At 39.4% G+C, this 27,389-nt stretch overlaps 1 protein-coding gene and 1 long non-coding RNA gene across 2 annotated transcripts; both read right to left on the bottom strand.

Annotated features, from left to right (window-relative positions):
* Positions 1-2,034: 2,034 nt before the first annotated feature.
* LOC124258849 (sodium- and chloride-dependent glycine transporter 2-like) lies at positions 2,035-9,002 on the bottom strand (the record flags this gene model as incomplete). Its single annotated transcript, XM_046692942.1, has 8 exons — positions 8,994-9,002; positions 8,588-8,690; positions 7,780-7,892; positions 7,460-7,591; positions 6,909-7,008; positions 4,917-5,017; positions 3,198-3,371; positions 2,035-2,145 (listed from the first exon to the last, which is right to left on the bottom strand). Coding segments are annotated over exons 1-8 (843 nt in total), but the record flags the coding sequence as incomplete, so codon positions are not given.
* Positions 9,003-14,255: 5,253 nt separating this feature from the next.
* On the bottom strand, positions 14,256-18,513 carry LOC124258785. The gene is made up of 3 exons (XR_006893676.1): positions 18,454-18,513; positions 16,261-16,392; positions 14,256-14,470 (listed from the first exon to the last, which is right to left on the bottom strand). It is a non-coding gene; the product is annotated as an uncharacterized LOC124258785 (long non-coding RNA).
* Between the last annotated feature and the right edge of the window lie 8,876 nt (positions 18,514-27,389).

Here is a 27,389-nt window from a genome sequence, read left to right as displayed (position 1 = left end):
TAGTCGATGATAATATCACACTATTCCAAAACAAGCGAATGTTTGTCGCATAATTCCATCAGCGAGTGAGTGGAGTGAGATAAACCTTTAAGTCACATCGGCAGTATTTCAAACATTTGAATTAATAAAAGATTAATAAAACGATAATACACGATCAATAAAAGGACAGTAAAATATATCACAGCTTTAAAATTTATAACCAGCACGTAGCCACAGAACGATATTTCTTTATATGACCCATTATAAAACGTATTATAGATCGCCAGAATCTGACGGCCATGGTGACAATCGGATGGTAACCAGTTTCACTATTTGCCCTGATGAGAATGAATGAACTGTCACTAAGAAAGCAATCCATCCACACTATCATTAGTTGAATAGAATGAGCACGTATTAGGATGCTGATATGGGACATCACCTTGGGCATTGACATAGAGCAATGTGTACTAATGCATAACAATTCGTGGTGCGTCTATATAAAAAAGAAGAAAAAAAGAAAATTTGTTTATTATAGTGTGTCACACCCCTGGTACAGAGTCCGCCTCTTTAGGCCTATAAGACACAATAAAACAAGGATAAAAGCATGATAATATTAAAAATGGTACGCATCTAGTGAACACAAATCTAAGTTTATAAGCAAACTGACTGACTGACTGACTGAGTTTGGTTTTACGCCGCTTTTTAGCAATATTCCAGCAACATCACGGCGGGGACGCCGGAAATGAGCTTCACACATTGTACCCATGTGGGGATTCGAACCCGGGTCTTCGGCGTGACGAGCCAATGCTTTAACCACTAGGGCTACCCCACCGAATGATCGGACAACACTTAGCAATGTCTTTTTTTCCTACAGCCCTTCGTACTTTAATTTATAACATCGGATAGGAATTTAACAGTCTACATTCCTGTGTCATTTTATAGCCGTAGGTTGATCCGGCGCAATTCAAGCCCATTCTTCAATTTCCAGGCCCTCAGCACCCAGGAGTTAAGTATCCTTCCAACGTAAGGTTTTAATTTGGTTGTTGTTTAACGCCGCACTCGGCAACATTCTAACTATATGACTGTGATCTGTCAATAATTGAGTCTGAACCAGACAATCCAGTGATCAACAGCATGAGCATCGTTTTACACAAATTGGATACGATGATGTGTGTCAAAAACAAGTCAGCGAGCCTAACCATCCGATCCCGTTAGTTTCCTCTTTGGACAAGCATGAATTGCTGAAGATCAGTAGCTATGACCTTGATCTTCACGGCTTCCAAAGCAAGGTTGACCAAAGGTAGCTTTGTTCAACTGACGTAGTTTTTCTTAAAGGTCACCTGAGTCACTAAGTGAGTGAGTTAATATTTAGCGTCACATCTGCAATATTTCAGCCATATCATGACGAGAACAATTTAATTTATATCAATATGAAAATAAATAAACCTAGAACGTAAACGCCTGTCATCGAAGGACAGTAAAAATACTAGAGTATCACAGATATATATTTAAAACTAGTGCACTATCATAACATTGGATCACTATAGAGAGTACAAAACCAAAACGGGCTATCGATCACCTACAACTGAAGGTAGATCATTATACTAGGGTTGAGTCACTAAAGCTCGACCTCAGTAAAGGTTGCTTCGTACAACGGCATTCAGGTGTTTACGGAAACACATTTGCATAAAACATGTAACCGTTGTCAGCCAAACTAAACAATCAGGTGATTGGTTATAAATTCAGTCACACGACTGCTGTGCTAAAACTATAAACACGATATATGTTTTATATTGATATGTGATTTATATCTGCCATGTAAAATAGCAAGCAGTGTGAAACAAATCAGACGAAGTGATACCAAAACAATGCAGTAATTTAATATGTACGATAAAGTGGAGCATATACAACTGACCAAAATATGTTTCTTATGAAAAATACAATCAATTTTAATAATAATGTGATGGTAATACGAAATACAGATAGCTGTTAGGTGTGGTATATCATTGTCAATACACTGGTTTTATAAGATATTGTTTGATGAGATCCTGGTACGGTTTCTAAAGGTGGTCGTGTTTTTGTTGATCCTTCACTCTGACTCTTTATCTGGAGTTTGGTTTGCAGGACGCCAGTCAGCATCAGGTCTCTCAAGGCAATCTTTATACTCTGTGGAAGGAAACATATTACTAAATTCTTCATCGGCATTGATGTATTGACTAGTCTTGGGGAGAACATTACTCACTAAATTACTTTCACATTCTTTATCCAGAATGGTGGACTGAGTACCCGATAATCATTGTGACCCCATCGGTATTTTACCTGTGCTGCGTCGAATGCAAAAAGCAATGTTTGGGCTGAATATGAAAAATTGACTCCACTGTGAAAGTGAATGATCGAGTATGAATTTACCATGCCTTCAGCAATATTCAAGCAACATCACGGTGTTGTACACCACGTATGGGATGAATGAATGAGTTAAAATGTCACGTAGCATCGACCATATTTCAGCCATGTAGAGAACAACCAGAAATGGGGACTCACACAATGTATACATACGGGTTTTGAACCCAGATCTTTGGCGTGACGAGTAAGGCCAACCACAAACTACTGAATACCCATTAGGCTACCGCCCCGTACCGTCCAAACGCACCCGTAGGGCCCAACTCAACCCTCACAGAAAAAAAGCAAACTTTGGTGGATAATGAGGACTGGTCATTTTCGTTCGTTGGTGCCTTATAGTCCAAAGACTTTATAATTCGTATGGACCGACTCCGTGGTGTAGTGGAGTTAGAGTGTCCGCCCGGAGAGCGGAAGGTCGCGGGTTCGATCCCCGACCGCGTCATACCAAAAGACGTTGAAATATGGTACTTTGTTGGTCCCTGCCTGGCGCTCGGCATTAATGGGTACAACACGGACTGGTCGGCTTGGAGTCAGTATAATGTGTCTGAGTGGGGTATTCATGCTTCACTGCGGCATGGTATCTCAGTGGGCTAGCACTATAAAACCAGCTTCAGTCTGGGCTAGTACAAGCAGCCGCACTTACACATACACACGCATGCACGTCGTCATATGAACGAAATATTCTCAAGCACGACGTTAAACCCAATTTCACCTCACCTTATAATTCGTATGCCACGCCCAGTATTATAGCTAACACCATATCAATACATCGTATCTAGAAGAAGTATGAACTGTGAAATATGGAGAAGCGTACTTACCTTCTTTAGGGAATTGGTCGCCATGTGCTTCCTGACAGTCATGACCATATAGACGGGTATCGGTAGAAGAGGCAGCACTGCAATGATCCAGCCGATTGTAGAGGCGTAGCTAGGATACACGTACGTGCCGTAGGTTGGTGGTTGGTAGCGAAGAAGTGTGAAGATGAAAGCAGTCTGAACGTAGGACGTTGATATTAAGAGGCGACATGAAAAGAAAGAGGTCTCTATGTTATACAGTCAGTTTGACTTCATTTGAGACCGATGAATTGCTCACTAACACAAAATCTAATAAATGCAACAAAATCAAACTTTGCACAGTCACGTGAAATCGACAGACCAACTCTGATGATTTGTCTCATAAATCTGGACACGCGAATACAAAGTTGTTTATAAACGAATGAACAAGCGTGAGCAGTGAAATTTCAGTTTCACACGTACACCTTGCACACCTGGTTGTTATACCAGCAAGTGGTCCTCACTCGTAAGAAAAAGCGAAAAGTGGCAACAAAATAATGATAGTTTTTAAACAAACGGACTATAGTTATTCATTAACGTATGCACACGTTAATGGGAACGTAAAATTATTATAGGATACTTTACATAGCGCACATATCCATCCAACTAGTGCTTGCTCAAGGCGCTGATATTTTTTCCCTCGATCATTGGATGTCAATCTCAATGGCACATCGTATTATCAATCTGAACCCCCTGGGGAGTATACAACTCTTGCAGCCACTAGGCACACCGAGTTATTGTGACTTTCTCATCCTAACGAGGTACCCATTCACAGCTGGGTGGACTGGGACACATAGTCACAGTATTTTGTCGAAGTTCACTGCACGTTGCTGTACCCGCAACAAGGTGTTTGCACGTATTCATGTGGCCACCATCTGGTCATCTACCAACGGATTTGTGTTTTTTTTAAGTGCACAGGGTTGTGTACTGTACACATGCTTCTCGTTTCTTTTGAAACTGGTAACGGATTTGTCACTTACATATAGTTAGATGCAGTTGTACACTGTAGTAATCAGCACTGACGTATTTCAAGATGTTTCTCTAATGTTTGTTTGTTGAAAGATCCCAACTGCGGGTTCCACCATTGTTGATGAGAACTATTGGAAGAATTCCTATTATAATTGATAACATTCATTGACCAGTAATGGAAAGATTGTTTATGGATAAGTGCTGGATTCTGTTATGATTCAACCATTCGGACTAGGTCTGAATATCTGGGATACTCTGGTGTCTTATTGATTCATCAGGACAAGTGAATTATTTTCGATCTGACATGTAGGTAGCTCTTTTATTCTGTCAGGTACTAAGTTTCACCTGAAGCCACTCTAGTTGTGCACCTTAGGGTCTCTTGGGTATTCAAAGAATTTAAGAGGTGTAGAGCTGGTGAAGTTTCTTTTTCTTTTTACTTTTTTTTTTGGGAGAGGGATTTTCTCCTTATAAAGGTGAATATTGTGGGATGTATTTCCATTGAAGTGGACAGATATTAGAATTGGTGCTGGGGCCAAGTTTAGTGTTGGCTGGGCAAACATGCTGATTGGAGAGAGGTGAAATGATTTTGTCGACCAGCTTTGGAAACCCATGGTGTTACTTTCTACACCTCGTATACTAAAGGTGTATGGCAATGAGATGAGAAATATCATGTGGAGCGTCATGAACAGTATGCAGTGTATTCATACCTCGATAACACTATTTAACTGTACTTACCATTAGAACTGCCGGTGTTACGAATGCCCAGAGGATCTTTACAGGCATCGCCAATTGCTTTCCAAACATCATCTCAGCGTCGCTACTGATCCGTCGTATACCTGGCACAAACGTATGCTCACTTTGATATGGTGGCTGAAAGGGCCATCGCTTTCTAGCCTTAAAATTCGGCCGCGAGAAAGCGATTGCCCTTTTCAGCCACCTGTTGATGATTCAGGAGCTCAGCTGTGTGATTTAATAATTTGTTTCATGTGTTCGATTTATATCGTTGCACTCAGTAATAGTTTAGCTTATTAGGGTGTCATATAAATACAATCCAATCTGGACGTGACAACCCAGTGACTGATATTAGGAATGCCCATTATGATACACTGACACTCCACAGTCACTAAGGTAACCACAAAAAACCACTATGTCGCCTTCTACGACCGGCCTAGTTTACCTTGGACCCTTACCGGGATACCCACTGGGCTTGCAATTCCAGATTGGAGAATTTAACCCATTCTACGCCACAGGCTCGATAATCGGTCACAATGTGATGAGTTCCCTGACAATGGAAGTCGGATAACCGGCCAGGCAGTAGTCACGTCAACATGAACCTACCCCCGCACCTGATCCATTTATTAAATTAATATCACTTTTCACAATGTCTGAAAACACGACAAATTTCACAATGTTATTATAAACAATTATCGGACATGGGCATCGGCAACAGGTCCACATTTAAATTTTCAAAGAGGAAAATAACGATGTTTCGAGACAATCATGATATCTTATGAATAAAATCACCAAAAGTACTCATTTCCATATTTTAGTGCGATCTTGTAAGTCGTCACCTCGATCTTCACGCTGGTACACTATGTTTAATGCGACAATATATGCATGAGACGTTTTTCATGCTCAGAATAACACAATTTTACATAAACACGTTCGTGTGAACCTGAAAATTTCGCAGCCTTAGGTCACGTGCACGATATTGTCCCATCACGATGTTTATAAAATAGAAAGCGTAATTAGAAACCATTCTTGATCCAATTAAGTCCCTCCTTACAACTTTGCAAATACTCCTGGCAAGATTATGGTGATATTATTGATGTTCAGAGCTTTCAAACTATGTTCTCGGGTGTTATTCATGATTCGAACATGGAGGTAGTTCCCGGTGTTACGTCATGTCACCAAACGGAGGCAACTGTTACCATAGATATTATCTGAAAATATTTTGTATAATTTTGAAATGTACAAGACATACGGAGGAGTATAATATATTTACAAATGGAAAAAACATGCCCCAGTTTATCTGGATATTATTCACGTGTTAGCTTCAATTTTATTAAAAATATAACAGGAAGACAAAAGTCATCAATATTCCCCACAACGGCAAAACACTCTTTATGAATATGTCGACTACTTATGATTATGTCAAATGGTTTATATAGTGTATATAGCAAAGTGGAAGGAGAATATTGAAAGGTTTTAAGACCTGATCCAGAAAGGAGCACTACCACCAAGACCGCCTCCGTGGTGTAGTGGTTATCTAGAGCGTCCGCCTGAGAGCGGAAGGTCGCGGGCTCGATCCCCGACCGCGTCATACCAAAAGACGTTAAAATATGGTACTTGTTGGTCCCCGCCTTGCGCTCGGCATTTAGGAGATAAACATCATGTGTTTGGCCAATTTCCGGGTCTTATTGAGTATTTGAAGCACGGGAATTCATTTGGAACTGATGTCTCCCATGGTAGCATCTGAACTGCTCATTTGTGACGTCATTCAGACTTTACGTCACAATATAATTTGAATGACGTCATCACAGCTGACGACGTAACAATACAATGGTGTGAGCGATGTTTGCACGTATTAATACGCAGCAAAGCACGACGTCACCATACTAAGGACCAAGGAGACTCTTGAGTTAATGAAAGAAAACGTCAGAATTATCTTTACATGCCGATATATGCTTCAGGGTTTGTATGCAAATATTGTATTGTTATACACACCATAGATCCATGCCACAGCAGCACACTCCAGTATACAGATCACTATTGGTCCGAGGGAGAATACATACCAGTCTACCAGCTGAAACATGTACGGACCTCCCTGCAGTACAAAGCAAGTGTATATTATTTTGTGAAGAATATCAATGAAGGGCCACACAGCAGTTGTTTGAAGGTCACTTTCCTGCCAGACAAGAAAATCTATTTGGGAAGCTACTACTACTACTATTACTGACCCGTGAAGATACGGGTACAAGATGTTCATCCTGTTTAAGCCTTCACATAACTGGTCAGTTGAATTACGATCTAGTGATCGTGGTGGCCATGTGAGTATTTTATGTATTATTAAAAAGATATGACAGTTTATGCCATGAATGTTCCCAGAAAACAACGCAGACATTCCATGGATGATTGCAAATTTGTGACCTTTGTCAGTAATTACACGAGCACTGTATTCTCATGCAGCTGTGCAACTTGGAATATATTTGGAAAATATTGTGGTCATCTATGCCTGTTATATATTGGAGAGATTGCATCTTGACAATACTGTGTACCTGTGTGCAGAATACGATTCCAAGAAGAAATGCTATGATGCAGTATCCTCCAGTTACGAGGATCCTTCTCTTGCCCAACTGCTGAGGATACTGATCAACAAGGGCAGTAACAACGACTTCAACACCCATGAACTGAAAAAACAATATCAGTTCATTGTACATCTTGCTAATTACAATGACATTTTTTCCATCAGTCTAAAAGCTTTGATTATACTCTGGAATTTTGTTTCACTGTTGGTTATGAAATGTTGGTTTGTAAGTCATCAGACCTTTATTATTATTCAGTATTAAACACGTCCATGGGCACATGAAGACAGTACCTGTGAATCCAGACCAACTGTCAGCAACATCAGAAAGAACAGGAAGGACCACAGCTGAGGGAGAGGAAGGTGTGCCAGGGTTTCTGGATAGGTAACAAATCCCAAACCTGGACCTTTAATTGAAAAATCTATGTAAGTCCCCTCTAGAAAATATCACACAAATCTCTATGATAGCATGGAGAAGAACAGACGATTTTGACTGAATCTACATTTCACCAATATTAATTAATCTGTAGCTCACGTTGACTGTAAGTCCAACTGATGAGACTTATAACGGTGCTATCAACATTAATATTCATGTATAACTGTATGCATATAAACAGTCAGTATTGGACTCAAATAAAACAATGGAGTACCCTTTGAAATTGTTTGCAAAGGTAAGTAAATTATTTTTGTCAATAGAGGAGTCATGGTGCACCGAAAAGTGAAAGGGAGAAAAGCTGTAGTATAAGCGGCAAAACCCTTCGCATAATAAGAAAAATAGTTCTGTAAGCAAAGTCGATTATGCCATTCCAACTACATCATGCCTATTTGCTTGTCAATCACCATTAACTTAGTAACGATAGTAGGTAAGCGTATCATGACCCTTTGGGAGCATCCATCAGGGTCACATCATTCAAAAGCCAAAACAAAACAAAACGAAAAACCGAGAACATGTGGTAGACGTCAAAATGGGGACATATGTTTTAAAACGCTGGTACGTCCTCCACACGTCACCCATATTTCTTTTCCTGAAAGGTAAAATCAGGCTAGGATAAAGGCAATAGCAATCCAAGAGCAACTTCTACCTACACTTCCTAATACCTACCACTTGAAACAACGGATTCAATGGGAACACCCGTTTTCTGTGACATGACCCCGAGGGTAGCAAACGTCACCAGGCCAGAGAAGATACTGGTTCCTTCTGAGGACTATTGTCACTAAGAGGCAGTCTCTGTGAATATAAGCATTCATATCTCCAAATGTTCAAGCTTATTATTACATATCTACTTATGGTGTTGCGGATAATTTGTTGCCTTTATTGCCTACGAGAAGTTCTTAATTCATAGATCAATTCTAGAGAGAGTTATGTTTTAAAATGATTTGAAAAGTAGTAATTCGGAAAACTCAGGTGACTACTGTCAGTTGTGTTATGTTGTTTTTAATAACGAGACATCGACTTTATGCTCGTATCTACTTTGTTGTGCAACTGCAAAGGTATGATTGCTACTCACCTGAGACATGGGTCATGGAATTTGTTATAGCTCGCAGCCGTACCAATCATCCCAAAGCCTGGTCCCAATGAATAGAACACTTGCAAACATGCTTCCAGCCACACCTGTATCAAAAATATTTGCTAAATGTTATTCTGCAAATGAGTGAGTGAGTGAGTTAAAATTTATCGTCACATCGGCAATATTTCAGCCATATCGTGACGAGAACAATTCATTTTATGCATAGTAATTAATGGTAAATTGTAAAAACCTGTCAACGAAGGACAGTAAAAAGAACTAGATTATCACAGATTCGATGTAAGTTATTGATACCTACTTGGGTGTCTCAATTCTTTTGCATCAGATCACGGATGTAAGTTCTAATTCGAGCTTTGTAATCAGAGTACGGAATAAGAAGTGGTGTCACAGATTTGTTGAGTGCTGCCTTGGCAGCAAAATCGGCCATTGTGTTCCCGGAAATGCCAACGTGGCTGGGTAACCAACAGAAGACGATGTCGTATTGGCCAGTAGCAAGATCATTATATAATTCAATAATTTCGATTAAAAGTGGATGTTTGCAAGAAAGATTTTGATAGCCTGAAGGCAAGAAAGAGAATCGGAAAAGATTATGTATTGTTTATATTTAGGGTGTTTATTAATATATTTTAAGGCTGTTAATATTGCGTTAGCTTCTGCTGTGAAAATAGAGCTGTTATCAGGTAATCTAGAAGATATTGTTTTGGAGCCAATGACAGTGGCACAAGCTACTGCGCCACCATCCTTGGACCCATCTGTAAATAAGGATTTGTATGTATTATATTTAGTTCTTAACTGACTAAATTCTTGTTTATAATGCAATTCATTAGTTTCTGACTTTTTTTTGAATGTGGTTAATGTTAGGTCAACGTGTGGCCTAACCAATTGCCAAGGAGGAGAAGAACCAAAGGAATGAGAGATATTTTTCTAGCTCAATGCCAGCAGCAGAATATTTTTATTGTATAGATCCTCATAAAGAGGATTAAAAACACAGTTTAATGCAGGATTTGACTCATTAGAATATAGTTTTGCTACATACTGAAAGGATAATTTTATACAGCATGTGTAAGAGATGGTTCTTCAGCCTCGACGTAGAGACTGTCAACAGGAGGGTTTCTAAAGGACCCAAGACAAAGTCTTAGACCTTGGTGGTGGACAGAATCTAATAGTCATCCCCCGCCACTCGTTTAGCGTGAAGCGGGGGTTATACAGTACAAACCGGAAATTATTGAGAATTTAAATATTGTAATTTTATATATTTTTTTTCACTTATTACTCACGTATTAAATGTGAATATTAGCAGAACATAACTCCAGATTCAAAGACAGGTGAACAGTTAGTATCAAGTCACCATGGGCAGCAATGCAGGCTTCAATGCGGCGGATCAAAGAAGTTAGAAAGTCGTGGTCCATGCTGTCCCAATATCGGACCACTTCTTCTTTCTTTTCAGCAATATTTGTCAGATTTTTCTTATTGACACTTTCCTTCATAAGTCCCAAAACATTTTCTACATTTTCTATTAAGGCCAGGGCTATAGCATGGCCAATCTAATAATGTCATATTGTGGGTCCGAAACCAGGCCTGGGAATGTTTTGAACGATGGTTTGGGTCGTTGCCCTTTTGGAAAATCCCAAAAACACGTGAGCAGATGGAAGTAAATGTGTACTGCTCACTGTTCATATTCCCTTCGGACTATACTTTGGGCGCTGATACAAAGGTTTTTCAGTTTGTTTTGGTCCAGAATTTCAGTGTATTAGGAAACAGCCACACAGAACTTTCATCTGAGAAAATCACATTGTCTCAGTTACAATTTCTATGCTGTAAGCACTAGTTCAACCTTCGCTCCTTTTGTTCAGGTTTCATGATCGGTGATGGAATTCGTCGACTTTTGGTGCCAACCCATTGCATGCAGTTCAGTTCTAATTGTCTCCTTACAGACAGCCACAGCTCCTCTATCAATCATAACCAGCCTTAAGTTTTGCAAACTCCTTCGTTTGTGTTTAGAAACAAGAATACCAAGCCGCCTCCTGTCACCGAAAGACAATTTTCTAGGCCTACCTGCGCCTCCCTGGTGCTCAATGCCATATCCATTTGCAATATTTTTCAAAACACGATAAACAGTGGACAAAGGGATGCCTGTTCTACTTGAAATCACTTTAGCTGATCTGATGTCCTTGTTATAATACTCTAAAATCAACTTCTTCTTCTCTAAATCATCCATACTGAGGATCACTGAAACTGTCGTCTGCTAGCAAGTAAACACAGGGGATAACTTTTCACAAACTAATGCAAAATGATTAACTGAGTTGTCTCTCTGTATGAAACCAAGCACCTGATAGCTGGTCAAGGTTGTTTATACTAGAAATCCAATTAAACATATTCCTAAAATTCTCAATAATTTCTGGTCATATTATAGTATTAGGCTCCGGTCCGTACGTACGTACGAATTGGAATATCTTAAGAACCATTGACTGGATTCTGTTCATACTTGGTACCTAGGTTCATCAGAGTATAAGAAAGGTACCAGTAAGGTTTGGTGACCTTGACCTTCATTTCAAAGGTCACCAGGGGACTTTACGCTTGTCAGCGAGATATCCCAAGAACCGTCCACTGGATTTTCTTCATATTTGACACCAAGCTTTGCATAGGAAATGCGCAGGGCCCAGTTGATTTGGGTGACCTTCGCTGAATTTTCAAGGTCACAGCGACACTTTGAAGATTTCAGTATGTTAAGATTGTCAGCAAGATATCTCAAGAAGGGTTCACTGGATTTTCTTCATAGATTTAAGACTTCTCTTGAATGTTTTTGATAACCAATTTCTCTATTACTATTTTTGGCATATTTCATATGTCAAGGTCAAAGTGAGTCTTGAAAATATTTGTGTGTTTGAACAGCTACAGAGCAGAGCAAAATATCAAGAGAGGTTGACTGGTCATGTTTTGTTGACATTTAAATTCATCTTAAACTACAACCTTCACTTTCATTACTCTTTAAGTTTGCGGCGGGGGATTATGTCACCTTAGTGACAACTGCTTGTTTTAGGTTGCTTTTGCAGGCTCCACCATAAACGATGGAACCATAATCAAGTTTGGTTCTGCAAATCATATATGTGCGACTCTCTGCTAGAAATTTGGGTTGGTATTTGATGTAGATATTTATAATTGACATTGAAGACTTGTGTTAATGCGCTGGACATCAAGTATACTTATGGTTAAACACATGCATAATGTTCAGCAAAAAATGAGATTTTATATCAATGAAGACAGTGATGATAGGTCTGGCAGGAATAATAATCACAATGCAAAATGTTCGTCTTGTGAGGTCAGAGGCAAGCGTTAACCCCTCTTGTATACCTAGAAGAAACATGCTAGAAGGTTCTTCACTAAGGCAGATGATTCCGGAATATGCTCCCTGTAGCACTGGTCGCTCGGAGTCACTGGAAATACCTACAAGCCAGTCCGGTAAATCTGCGCAGCTGCAATAGCGTACTTCCGTATCGAAGGTAAAAACGTCTGCTACCACATTTACGCTTGAAATCGGGAAATTTCTACAAGGGACTGGCTTTTAATCACTAAAGGTAAGTAAATAATAGTAATCGACAGATAAATTGACAGTTTTATGAAAATTCGTTTTCTTCAGACTTTTAAACCTTTTCTTCGTTATTCATAACTGGATTTAATATGAAACACTCTTCTTTACATTGATGAAGTGATTTTTTGAAAATAATCTGGCCCTAATACGCTTCCATACTTCGGATCTCCAGCTGGATGTTATGCGCATCAGTTGCTGCGCATAATTACCGGACAGCAAGCGATGTCGTCAGAACGCCGGTAAGGTCAACCGTGTGGCATAATGCAACGTTAGAATCTTATAGTCGTAAACCACAAAAATAAGTTTTAAAACGAAAACTACTGAAACTAACAATATCCTTTATAGATGGCGATTTGACAAACTGATCCCTTGTGATGAAAATCTCAGTACAGTCAAGCACTTTTAAGTTCCTGCTTGACTGTTATCGTTTAATTATTGTTTTGTTAAAACAATTGGCTTGACTGATAAATATCGATGTACAAAACATGGTATATAAAATAAATAGTATATGATATATGGGATAGTTCATGGAATGGATACACTTCATGAAAATACCTGTATATCAAGCAGTTTGTTGAAGTCCGGTACAACGTAGAAGTGTAAACCATCTATCGCACCAGGTTGCAAGAGTGTTGGGATGAAGATGGAGACAAGGAGAATGTACGGAAGAAGTGCAGTTACATACACAGCCTGTAGTCAAGAAAATATATTGTTGCATGATTACATGTAATGACGACCATGTAACGTAAAGTAAGATGGTTTGTCACTATGTAATAAGCTGTGTCAAAATTACAAATATTTATACACGGAACTGTTGTAATTAGAGCAGCATTTCCATGATAAACAATCTGCTAACATCAGTTGTTCATTGCTTTTGGTAATATCATCAAAATTTCGACGAGAGCTTCACTTAGCCTTTTGAAGCTCTTTGAAAGTTTCTGTTGATAAAACATGCTCTTGTTTACTTGTTAACTGGTAGGAATGACATGCTGGACTATTGTTCATCACAAACTGAAGGGGTAACTACAATGTGTTGAACGAGATTCCATGTAAACATTCCGTAATTATAGTTGTTTTGCTTACTTCTGATATATGCAAGAGCATTCCCACTATTTTAATTAGCAAGATTGCAGACAATTGAGGCACGCCATGAGAAAAAAACTAACTTGTTATTTCCAAGAATTACTTCAATTTGTCACTGAAGACTTATGGGGTGTTGGGGTGCTTGGCTTTTTCTCCGAGTGCATATTAGCATTCATGTGTAGTACTTAGCTTGATAATTACCTTACCAGAAGACTTGATTCCACGAATTAGACATAGAAACAATATTACATATGAACCAAACAGACATCCAACTATTTGCCACTGTACAGATCCCACATCTTCAAGCCAGTAGAGACACGCAGTACATTGTACCTGGAAGTTAAATAGTGAGTGAGATTTAGTTTCAAAACCCTGACAGATGTCAGGTAACATGCGACCGATATTCATAGATTGTTACGTAGTCCAATGTTACGTTCTTGTGACTTTGTTAAAAATATATATGGATATTCCTCTTCAAGTGAGACGAGTGTCTAATCTTACTGCCAAAACTCCTCTGCTGGTGTATATGAGCCAGAGTCACATTTTCCCAGAGTTTCGCTGTATTGAGTGGTTATGTTTGAAGTATTCCCAGCCAAGGTTGTCATGTTACTGCGAAACGTTGTATTCATGTCGTCAATACACAGGTCGGTGTTCCAGCTGTTGCCACAAGTTGTCCAGGGCAGGACGCTGGAGCAGGACTTTACCATGTAGTAGATGGGCCAGGCCAAATACAGGTTGTAATAGGGCATGAAGGAGCATGCAACTACGACTGCACCAACCCCAATCCCTGATTGATAAAACAAAATGCACATATATACTTTTATCCTGGTGTCACATAAACCGATAGTAACGTTAACGTTTGTCAGTTGAGTTCATGTCACTAAAGACACAAACATACCCATATTGAACAAAGTGCGTTGCTGTGAATAAATCTGCTTGTGAGCGTGCACTAAAACAGGAGTAGGCATTAAGGTGCTCTTGGAGCAGCCTCCACAGTTAACAATAGCATGAACGTTTTTATTTTACGGGGACTTGCCATCTCTATTAGATGTAACGCGTATGCCATCTCTTGCATTCACAACAGCAAGGAAAACTTGTCTCATTGACTTCCCTGTCACCCTTGAACACAGCATTACCAACATGGTGGCTTTGAACATTCTGGGGTTGACGTCTCAAGACACGAAGATTTCTTCGTACGTGCTCGATGGGATCGAAGTCAGGTAAAGTTGACGGCCACTTCATGACGTCAATACCGAACTTTGCAGGAAACTTAGCCATCTGCACGTGTAAGCGTAACCAGCATAGACGTTCATTATGGTTCAGCTGTGCCAGAATCGACCCAACATAAGGACGTCGAGCACAAAGATGGACGTTTTCTCATGGTCTGGGCTGTTACCTGACCCTTAAACAGCGTGTTACTCGATGACATTGCGGATTTGATTGTTCAAAATGTGACGTCTTTACCTGGCGCTATCCCACCATTTGATGAACACGTGTCCTCAGGTTGTGAATTTCCTGTATCTCATGGCAGCAGCCACAGTAAAGAGGCCAGCCTCGAGGATTCTAGTGTGTGAGTGAGTGAGATAAGATTTTAAGTCACATCGGCAAGATTTCAGTCATATGGGGACTAAAAACAAGTTTAAAATACGCCATAAATACATGTTTAATAATTAAAAGCCTGTCAACGAAGAACAGTAAAACAGCTAGATCATCAAAATTATGATTATAAAACTAGTATGCAAATTTAAAATATTTTAACATCGGAAGACATTACAATATAAGAAACAGGCTATAGATTGCCAACAGCTGAATGTAGATCATCATACTGAGGACCATGGGGACTGGCAGTGCATGGACCCAAGCTGTATTTACACCATCCCTTCGGCTTTCAGCAAGTTTAGACAATTTAGCCATGAATTAAAAATAATATTTATTCTACGGTTAAAAATGGTATGTTTGAATTGACTTTGAATGTTTTGGGACGTACGTACCCCCACAGGAGGACCTCGATCATTCTTCCTGAACGTTCACATTCAACATTTGTTAGGCATGGCATAAGAAGTGTTTATCTTTCAACGATTGTTAACGTGTGTTTGTAGTTTCAAATTGTACCTGAGGTAGTCTAGTTATCGACACTTTCCACTGACGACAAGCTTGTCAGTCAACCTATGTTTAGCATTTACATTCAAATTCTAGTCACATGACTGAAATATTGCTGAGGTGATGTTAAATTTCATCTCATTCACTCACTCACCCTCAGTCGTCTGTAATGTGATGACAGCCTTTTCGATTGATTGGGCCCTATTCTAACACGGAATTTGGAAGACAGAGTTGTGGGTGGTTGTCTGCAAAGTGCGTGTTGTTAGGGTGCTTTGGTGGCATGTGAAACTGAAAATCAGATGACATATGTGATTTGTGAAGGATCCAGGTTCAAATAATCATGGATGTTACCGAAAGCATTGTTATGCTGTTCACGGTGAACTAGGAATGAGAAAATACAGGAATGTAGTCGCTTGATTATTTGTATGTTCAATGTTCTGAATAGCCTGTAAGACAAAATACTATTTATTCACTGACCTTTGAGTAAAGGGCAGAAGCTCCACACTTGTTTGGCACCCTTTCCAGAGAATTGAGATATCATTGATTCTAAGAAGAACGTTGGAAACCCGGTAATGAGCAGTAACGAGATGAATGGGATCAGGAAAGCTCCTGGAGGAAATAGGTACATGAATATTATATATTGATAGGAAAAACAAGAAGCGAGTTAAGGTATTTGTTTCTGATTGAAGTGTCTGAAAGAGAATGCTGGATTTTACCCCACTTTAGGCCTGTTCCAAAATATCATTTTGGGTGGCTTCCCCAACTGATCCTGGGCCTAAGGCCAGTTATATGATGCCTTAAACACTACTACTCCAACACACATGTCAATAGCAGTATCGTACAAGACATCTGAAGATCTTAATGACGCACATACTAATAATAATAATAAAATGCAGATTTCTTCATGCGCCTTTTCCACGTCAGCAGATATGCTCAAGGCGCAACAATGACAGATTAAAAGAGTCTCCCACATTTATACAGCAATATGTACACTTCCAAAATAGAGTTCCTAATAATACATTGAAAACAGGTATGTTTTGAGTCCTGACTTGAATGTGGCAATACTATCAGAAACTTTCAGATTGTATGGGAGTGAATTCCACAAGGTTGGGGCTGCATATGAAAAAGTCCGGTTTCCAAAAGTTTTAAGCTTGAAGTTTGGCACGAACAGAAACTCCTGATTGGATGATCGAAGGCAGCGCTTGTTTGAGTAAGGAGTAAGCAGGTCAGAGATATGGGGGAGCAAGTCCGTGACGGGCCATGTAGGTCAAGCAGAGGATTTTGTAGTCGCTTCTTGCCTTGATGGGGAGCCAGTGCAACTGTTTAAGAACAGGTGTGATGTGGCCATGTTTGGGAATGCGACTGATAATACGTGCGGCCGTGTTCTGCACCTTCTGTAACTTATCCAATAGCCTCTGACTGATCCCAAACAACAAGCTGTTGCAGTAGTCGAGCCTTGAAATCACAAGCGCCCGGACTAAGGCATGGGTGGCTTCAGCTGTAAGATATTGACGGATGTTGCTGATGGAGCGAAGATGGACATAGCAAGTCTTACATGCATGGATGATAGTACAAGGGAACATGGAAACTTACTTGATGGTGTAGGAAATAATCATGGGAACCAGTGTGAACTAAACGGCCTATGATATATAAAGATCAATGATTAAGTGCATTTCCATAGAAGCCGCATGCTAGGAATAGCAAATATACAATAGAATCGAACATACTCCGATATTTACTCCATTGTATTTGATGGATACGATATGAAAGTGAAAGTGGGTGAAATGGTGTTTTAGCATCGTGTCCAGGAGCACTGCACCTTGGCGGTGACATGCAGACACATGTTTGTGCATAAGGAAGCTGGTGGCCGTCCAGATATTGCCAGTTGTCTAGGGCTAGCACACTGAGACACCACAATGCTGCATATAATGGATACGGCAGTTGTATTACATAGCATACTGATTCCCCATCCTGATAGTCTTGGTTTCGTCCCTTAATTCTGTGTATCGACACTTAATTGCATTTACGTTCTTTTTTTTTTTTCTTTTTTTTTTCGGGCGGTGCATTTTACGTTCTTTTGGCAATTTTGGCTAGGTATCGAACAAATGCATGAACACATGTTTCCTGATTTTAAAGTATCGAGATCCAACACAGTCGTTGTAGACACAGCAAATATATGGAAAACTGCATAATCATACAGCTGGTCCAATTTCCACAGTCAAATTCCATGTTTGTTTACAGATACACCCACGTTTTCAGCTGTACAATAGACACTTACATGTTTTGGATACATACAATGACTCTGTGGAATGCTGATAGGTGTGATTTTACCAAGTGGAGTGATTGAGTTTAGTTCTACGCCGCTTTTAGCAATATTCCCGAAAAATATCCCGGCAGGGGAACACCAGAAATGGGCTTCTCACATATTGTACCCATGTGGGAATCAGATCCCGGTCTTCGGCGATGACGAGCGAACGATTTAAACCACTAGGCTGCCCCACCGCCCTATTTTTTACCGAGTAGGCATGGCAGCAATCATGTATATTTTGGTATTACAAGATTGTTTTCAGGTATAGGACAACACATGCATGTTTATTGGATCCAATACCGATACCCCAACATTTACAAGATGACAGCGCATATTATACAGATAACAGAGGTTATGCTTACCTCCACCGTTCCTGTTGCAGATATAGGGGAACCTTAACAGGTTTCCTAATGAAATACTGTGGCCCACCATTGCCAGCATGTAGTCCAGATGTCTGCTCCACGATTCTCTCTGCCGTGTGGCTTCACGTGTATCTCCTTGACAATCTAGCACTGTCATGGAATTCCTACATCACTCATCGCTGCTCTCTGTGTTCGCCATGTTAGCACGGGTTTAAACCCTGAAACGAGGCTTGACATATACAAATATACGTAAATGGATAACACATCCGTCAAGACGACAATTTAAAATACCACTATCACACATCTTTCATATCTCTGTAATTGTGTTCTTATCCCGTCGACTACCACTGCTTTCATGAAATAATATATCTCCTAAAGTGACCATGCTTTAGCTTGTTTTTTAAAATTAATGTGTACGAGAACATGTTTTATATATTATTATAACAGTTCTTTGTCTGTTCCAGGTTGTACTTTTGATGATCAGTCATGTTAACGTGATTGTGAAATCAATCAATGTATTGTCTGTGCGGTTGGAAGTTGATCATCAGACTTCGTAGCAGAACTTGATGGTCGGATTGAATTCACCTATATAACATGTGCGTGGAACCAAATGGTTAATGTCAGCGATGACAAAGTGTGTGTTTTGTTCACAGGTACACAGGTTTCAGGCTGTTCAATATTTGACAGCATTTGGTTTCTTTTCCCAAAACCTGGATAGTCATGCAATGTTCATGCTCTCCTTTCTGGAAAGGGTGCCTATGGCCTTTATATGGAGTTCTTGAGCGGAAAATATTTTAAACTTCAACCGGAACTTTCGCTGGTGTTCTAGTTCCTATAAAATGTTCTTCTGATAAACTAAAAAAAACATTGGTGATGAGTGTGTATTAAAGTTCTTCACATAAGAAAAACAAGGTTTAACCAATACAGCAATCGAGGCTGGAAGACAAGGAAAAAGGCTCAGCATTATATCCTTGATAAATTCAAGATTTCTAAAACCGAAAGTGGCTGAAATATTGCCGATGTGACGTAAACGCTTTGTTAAGATAATGAGTAGGTTCCACAGTTTCTGCTGTATTTGATCGGAAATGGGAGTACCTCCGGTTGGATGTTATCAGTTACTCTTCTTAGTGTTATAATGAACAGCCTTGCAATGGTTTTGAAAGAAAATATGGATGGATCATTGTTTGCTGATGACATTAATATTTCATGACGTGGCACAAAAGATGAACACTAGTGAGAGACAATTATTTGTTTTATAAAAGTGCACACATGGTCACTGGAAAATGAATGTGTATTTTCCAAACCCCAAATGTGTTGCATTCATGTTTATAGTAAATGCAAAATACATCATGGCCCAGTGTTATTCTTAGATAAAACCCAATCTGAGTGGCCAAAGAGACCAAATTTTAGGGAATAACATGTGAACATGTATCCCTCATCATTACAAATCTTAACGTTAATTGTTTAAAAGCTATAAAGGTAACTTCAAATGCTAAATAAACACACTATGCTTTAACTCTACGGAATATTAATTAGATTAAAGCTTGAATTTGGATGTTGTATACATGGTTCCACCGGTTAGTCGTATATTCAAGAGCTTGGCACGATTCACTATAAAGGTCTTGGACTGTGTTCAGGTGAATTTCAACCTTCTTGTTATCCTATTTATCGGTTCCTACATGATAAGAAACCGAGCTTAATTGCTCCACTTCTGTTCGAGTCCGCATTCAGCATCATATAACTGATACAATTTTTGAGTGAGTTTAGTTTTACGCCGCTTTTAGCAATATTCCAGCAATATCACGGCGGGTACACATTCAGAAATGGGCTTCACATCATGTGGGGAATCGAACCCTGGGTCTTGGGCGTGACGAGTGAACGCTTTAACCACTTTCTAGGCTACCCCACCGCCCCTTTATAACTGGTACAAACATAAGGTTATCTGCAATTACTCTGAAGTGCAACCGCACTATGACTGTTAACTGTGATAGGTGGACTGACGGTTTAGTAATCTTCGTTATCATAAACGTTTCCTAAAGATGCGAATAGCTGCAATAGTGGGTAAATGCAACATTTATTCACCCACATTAATACACTTGTTTTATCTGTATGATATGTTTGTTAAAGTGTATTGCTGTCAACTCACTACCATAGTTCCCAGTATGGCATGGGTGCACATACAAATAGAAACACATTTACTACAAAAAGGCTTCATGTGCATATCATCAGCAAGTGTGAATCAGATGCAGTTGGTTTGCCATTGAATACGTTTGCTGTATATCACACTGGTGGGTCTGGGTGACCTCGACTTTCCTCGAGCATCGGAGCATCCGTGTGCCATAACAGGTTCAACAGGTTTTGTTTGAAAAGGACACATTTTATGTATGAACGACTTCATTATTCGGGTGATGCGACGTTGCGATACAAATTCTTGTGTCGTCAACAGAAGCATGAGTGGGTAAGAAACAGGGACACACACAAAAAGGCTTCCATGTTCATATCATCAGCAAGGCTGAATCAGATACATGAAGTTGGGTTGCTATTGAGTATGTTTGTTGTATAACACCGGTGGGTCTGGGTGACCTCGACTCTCCCTCGAGCATCCATGTCATAACAATACAGGTTTTGTTAGTGATTCACCGGCAAAAGCTTTTTATTATAGAAACGAAACTTGAAATATAGTTCAGATCTGCGATGTTGGTTTTATAGCCAAATATGTAAATCAGTCCTTCAGAGCCAGCGTTACCCATTGAGCATTTCTTTGTCGGGTTGATATTAAAGTTGATACGAGATGCAAACGGTGTGTGTGTGTGTGTGTGTGTGTGTGTGTGTAGCATTGAAAGAGATTAATTAATAGTTATGTGATTTGATTTGATTTTCAATTTATGTCAAAGCTTACTAATAATGGATCAAAGAATATAATTTGGTACCATCGGAAAGCTAATCTCAAAAGAGCGAGAATCCGTTGCTCAAACCGTCAAGAATCACAAACATTGGCAGTGGTATCTGAACCGATGCCGTGTTTGTACAGAACCGTGGGTGATATACACTGTAGTAAAGTAAATGTGATACCTTTGAATCGATGCGCTGGGATAATGAGATAACCATGTATCTGCTAGTAAAAAGAAAACGGAAGTTTCTCGCGTGATAAAGTGAGTGGAGTGAGTTGTAGAATTTAACGTCACATCGGCAATATTGCAGCCATACAGTGACGAGAAAAACGTTGGAGATACACAATAAATACAAGTAGTTAAATAATCAATCATTGACGGACTGTAAAATAACCAGAGTATCACAAAAAAAGAGTTAAAACTAGCTAGCATGTATTTCCATGATAAAGATGCCCTCTGCTAGCTCTGCGTCTTGACTACATAGATAAACATTAGGCTGCGTTCTAAACGAAAATGGAATGTATCAACGAGATAACCATGTCTGTGATGGGAGACACTTGCGTAGCAAGTTTCAACCGATTACATAGGGTCTTTTTTTAATCATCATCAAACAGGAAGTTGTACATATATATTTATCATTATTGACCGGAAAAAATCTATCAATTTACAAAACCCGTTAATCATTTTGTTGATTGATGACCTGTCAAAATTGTCCCATTCAGGCAGGTATTCATCTTATGGCTAGATTATCTAAAATCACTAATAGCCGAAGGGATGGTGTAAATCCCGCTAGGGTCCATGCAGGAGGCAAATGTACTGTAAGTCCCTATGGTCCCTAGTATGGTGATCTACCTTCATGCTGTTGGCGATATATAGCCCATTTTTACATTGCACCGTTATACTTAGAAAATAGTGTTTTACGGTTATATCCTAGTTTTAAGTATAATCTGTGATAGACTAGTTATTTTATTGAGAATCTTGCGGAACTTCAGGCCTTTGTCTAGCTTGGAATACAAGTTCGTGACAAGCACCAGAATGCCCAATACTTTTGCTGTGTCAGTCCTTTCCTATTCCTTTTGAGTATTGGATTGAACAAAACGAGATATCCAAAGTCTCGGCCACCTGACCAGAAGGATTATGTCTGATAAACAGAGCCAACCACGCCTGTTTATCTCTTAATCGTTACATATGCCAATCAGCTCGGGTGGTCTGGGTTTGATAAATGGGATGCTCTTCATGATGAAATTTAGTTGTGTACTTTTGAAAATATGTTTTCATCGGATTGTCCTCTGGTGATTGATGCCAAGACTTATGACGAAAGCAAGGAAGTCCACAGCTATTTTAAGTGTGCCAAGGTTATTTGAAAGAATCTGTTATTTGAGGTTGATTTTGTCGATGGTGATGTACTGCTGGATGGTACAGCCATAGGAGTAAAACCAGGTGAAGTTATTCACCAAGTTTGCTCAAGAGTAAGTCATTTGTAGAGAAGCTTTCTGAGAAGCATGAAGTGTGTGGGACAGAATAGCAATCCAACTGACTCCTTCACCTGGATGAAGTCGGTTGGTCTTAAATGAAACTGAGGCTTCCTTTTTGCTGCTCAGGACCAGTCACTTCCTACTAACAAATTGCCTAAATGTCATTCTTGTGTGTAATGAATGTGCAGACAGCATAACATGATGGCATGGCTCCTCAGCTTCTCCTGTCGTCTTCGCCATGTCTGTGGCTTTGACTCCGAGGTCGATCCATGGTACGACCCTGAACAAGTCCAGGGCGTCATGGAAAATGATGTTTTTATACTTTTTGGAATAGACCCATATACAGCATCAGAAGAATTCCAGCCAACAAACCTGATCTTGTCCTTTTTTGAAAAGCTAATGAATTTATTTATGTAATTGAATTTTCTGTCCCTTTGACACAGCAACGTGATTAGCAAGATTCAGGAAAAGCATACTAAAAATGCGGACCTCGCTTTTGAAATGTCTCGCTTGCATCCTAAGTACACTGTCGTCAGAATCCCGATTGTTCTCGGTGCCCTTGTTTAGGTTCGATACCTCCTGGTCTCTTGGCGAAGATCATGAGGGAGCCCTGGGTTCTCCGGGAGCACAGTCGTTCTGACACTCCTGAGTAATCCAGAAGGCTGCTGTGTTGGGGATTCTACATGTTCTCCGGAAAGTTCTTGATGGGTCGATCTATGCAGCGTTTCCTGGGAGACGTCCCCATTCGCTGTCGGGGCTGCGTGTAGAGAGGGCAAGGGTCATGAGCTGTTGATCAGCCTTACCAGCCTCACTGTGCCAGGATCACCCGAACCCTGTCTGCTGCATTTTCATCTTAATCTGTAAAACTTATAATAATAAATCGGACAATACGTCTCCTCGGCGCCAACATGGAGCCATTATGTCTGTATTCACACTCATGGCAAGTATTCAATTTTATATGCATAGAGACTCTGCTGTTTTCTCTGCCTTTCTTGACAACGAAAACGCCTTTGAAAGAATCTGGCACGATGGATTATTTTATAAATTATAAAGAAATTGGTATAGGAGGTAATACTGTTATACTCATAGCGAATCCTTTGTTTGTTACCAGGGTGAGAGATCAGACACATATTATGTCCAGCAAGGTGTTTGTCAAGGGAAGTGTTATTTCATCTTGGTCTTTCCTTACTATTGCAACTTTGGGATTGTGGACACTTATTGGTTACATCGACAAATGTTAACTCATCTTTCTTAGACGTCTATGCAAAATCTCCTGTAAAAACTTTGCCAAAAACACATTTTGTGCAGCAATAACTACATCTACAAAATCCCCTCCAATCTGTGTTGATCTGCTATCAGTACTCTATAAATATAATTTACATGTACACATAGAAAAATATATTAAATAAGTGTATTCCCTCCAAAGTACGAATGGCGAAACATTATTGTTATCAATTTCTGTGCTAATCATCTTACTCTGGGTCCATCTGTTTGTACTGTCCTCTAGTTGTCTATCTCTTTCTCTTTTGCGTTTATGCTGAAAAAATTAAAATCAATTTTGCGTCTGATAATGGTGAGGATTACAATGAAGTTTTCTCCATTCATGAGCTACATATTGCCTTAGGGCAAGCTCATGATACTATCACGGGTCCTGATAGTATTCATTATCAGTTACTTAAACATTTACCCCGATTCCTGTTCAGAGACCCTGTTAAATATTTTTGATCAAATATGGACAACCGGTAATGAACCTTCATCGTGGCGGAATGCTGTCATTATTCCACTTCCAAAACAAGGTCGTGATCATACTGATCCTTCAAACAATAGGCCAATATAACTTACTAGTTGTGTTTGTAAGACCATGGGAAGAATGGTCAATAATAGACCAATATGGTACTTAGAAACCAATAATCTTATTACGAATATCCAGTGTGGGTTTAGGAAAAACAGAAGTACCATTGACCAATTGTGTCGATTAGAAACGTTTGTTAAGAATGCTATCGTCAGTAAACAACATGCTGTATCTATATTTTTTTATCTCGAAAAAGCATGTGATACAACCTGATCTTCATGAAATAGGTCTGAGAGGCCGTTTGTCCTATTTCCATATCACAGTTTTTAACAGATCGACATTTCCAGGTACGTGTGGGTTCCACCTTGCCTGAATTTTATGAACAAGATCAAGGTGTTCCTCAAGGTAGCATATTATCTGTAACGTTGTTCACTATCAACATAAGCAGTTTATCGAAAGTGGTAAATGACTCTGCTGATGGGTCATTATTTGTTGATGATTTTAATGTATTACAAATAGGATATAAAAATATGCACACGGTTGAAAGACAGTTGCAGATCTGTCTCAATAAAATTAATGATTGGTCCGAACGAAATGGATTAAATTTTCTTAATCTAAATCTAACTGCATCCATTTCTGTCGTTAACATAAACTACACAAGGACCCAGACTTACATCTTTCGGGTACTCCCATCAAAGTAGTTAAGGAAGCTAACTTTTTGGGTATCATATTTGACCATCATCTTACGCATCTACCTCATATTAAATATTATTGAGGCAAATTGCATGAAGGCATTAGATCTATTAAAAGTCGTCTCCAATGCTAAGTGGGGAGGTGATCAGCCGACGCTCCTGCACTTGTATAGAGCAATAATTCGTTCTAAACTTGATTATGGTTGATCGTCTATGGTGGAGCCTGCAAAAGAACTTAAAACTATTTGATTCTGTCCACCACCAAGGTCTAAGACTTTGTCTTGGGTCCTTTAGAACCTCCCCCATTGAGACTCTCTACTTTGAGGCCGATGAGCCATCTTTAAAACTTCGCCATATCACAATTGTCTTTTCAATATATCACAAAGTTATATTCTAATGAACCCAATCCTGCTCACAACTGCGTTTTTAATCCTCTTTATGAGGATTTGTATAACAAAACCTCACTTGTTCCACCTCTTGGGATAAGAATCCAACGATATATTTCTGCTGCTGGCATTGAGTTGGAGAATATATCTCCTTCCCGTCTTCTTTCTTTTCCTCCTTGGCAATTAGTGAGGCCACATGTTGACCTAACACTGACAAAGTTTAAAAAATCAAAAACTAACGAATTAAAATATAAACAAGAATATAATCAGTTAAAAAGTAAATATAATACATGCAAGTCCTTATTTACAGATGGATCCAAGGATGGTGGCGCAGTGGCTTGTGCCACTGTCGATTACCGGATAATAGCTCTATGTTTATGGCAGAAGCAAACGCAATACTAACAGCTCTTAAATATATTAACAACCTTAAACAATACATAAGCTTTTCCGACTCTCTTTCTTGCCTCCAGGCTATTAAAAATCTTTCTTGCAAACATCCACTTTTATTAGAAATTATTGAATTGTGTAATGATCTTGCTACTGGCCAGTACGGCATTGTCCTTTGTTAGTTACCCAGCCACGTTGGCATTTCTTGGAGCACAATGGCCGATCTTGCTGCCAAGGCAGCACTTAACAAATCTGTGACACCACTTCTTATCCCATATTCTGATTACAACACTAACATTAGAACCTACATCCATGATCTGATGCAGAGTGAGTGAGTGAGTGAGTTAGATTGTAACGTCACCTCGGCAATATTTAAGCCATATAGTGACGAGAAATGTTTTACATAAACAATAAATTAAAGTTGCTAAATAATCAGTCATCGAAGGACTGTAAAATAACTAGAGTATCACAGATGGAGTCTAAAACTAGCATGAACATGTAAAACTATTTTATTTACGAAGACAATACAATATAAAAACGGGCTATAGATCGCCAACAACTGAAGGTAGATCACCATACTAGGAACCATGGGGACGATCTGATGCAGAAGAAGTGGGACACCCAAGTAGGTATCAATAAATTACATGAAATAAAACCCAATATCGGCTACACTTACTTGGGCTGTCAGTCCAGATTTGAAGAGGTCATCAAAACGACGATGTCGTATTGGCCACACAAGATAATATCTTGCATGAGTATATTATACTCATGCATTGAAAGGTGAGGATCCTCCGTTTTTTATCCCTTGTGATGAAAGAACCACGGTCAAGCATGTCCTGCTTGACTGTGTTGAATTCTCCATCATAAGGGATAGATATTTCAATATCAAAACTGCCCTTTAAATAAAGTTAATAATCATGTAATTATTGATTTTTTAAAAGAGATAGATTTGTTCAATGAATTTTTATATCTGTTTTGTGAATAAAGAAAGTTTTATAATTGGTAGTTCAGATTATCAACTTAGATTGTTAGTGGTTGTATCCTCAGAGGGGGTTGAAGTAGCATAACATTATTGCCCTCCTGAGAGGGTACGTAAGTCCCAAAATCTTTCAAAGTAAAATTTTCACGTACCAAGTTTTTAAACGTGGTATTTTTGTTATTTTAATTTTCGGCTAAATTATATTACAATCGCCAGCGGCTGAAGGGATGGTGTAAATCCCGCTAGGCTTCGTTCAGAAGCATAAGTAATGTAAGTCCCCATGGTTCCTAGTATGGTGATCTACCTTTAGTTGTTGGCGATCTATAGCCCGTGT

This window comes from Haliotis rubra, unplaced genomic scaffold, assembly GCF_003918875.1.
Source record: "Haliotis rubra isolate DU_JTF1 unplaced genomic scaffold, ASM391887v1 Scf1177, whole genome shotgun sequence".
Lineage (NCBI taxonomy): Eukaryota > Metazoa > Mollusca > Gastropoda > Lepetellida > Haliotidae > Haliotis > Haliotis rubra.
Note: the sequence above shows the minus strand (reverse complement) of the source record. Positions and strands in the feature narration are given on the sequence as shown.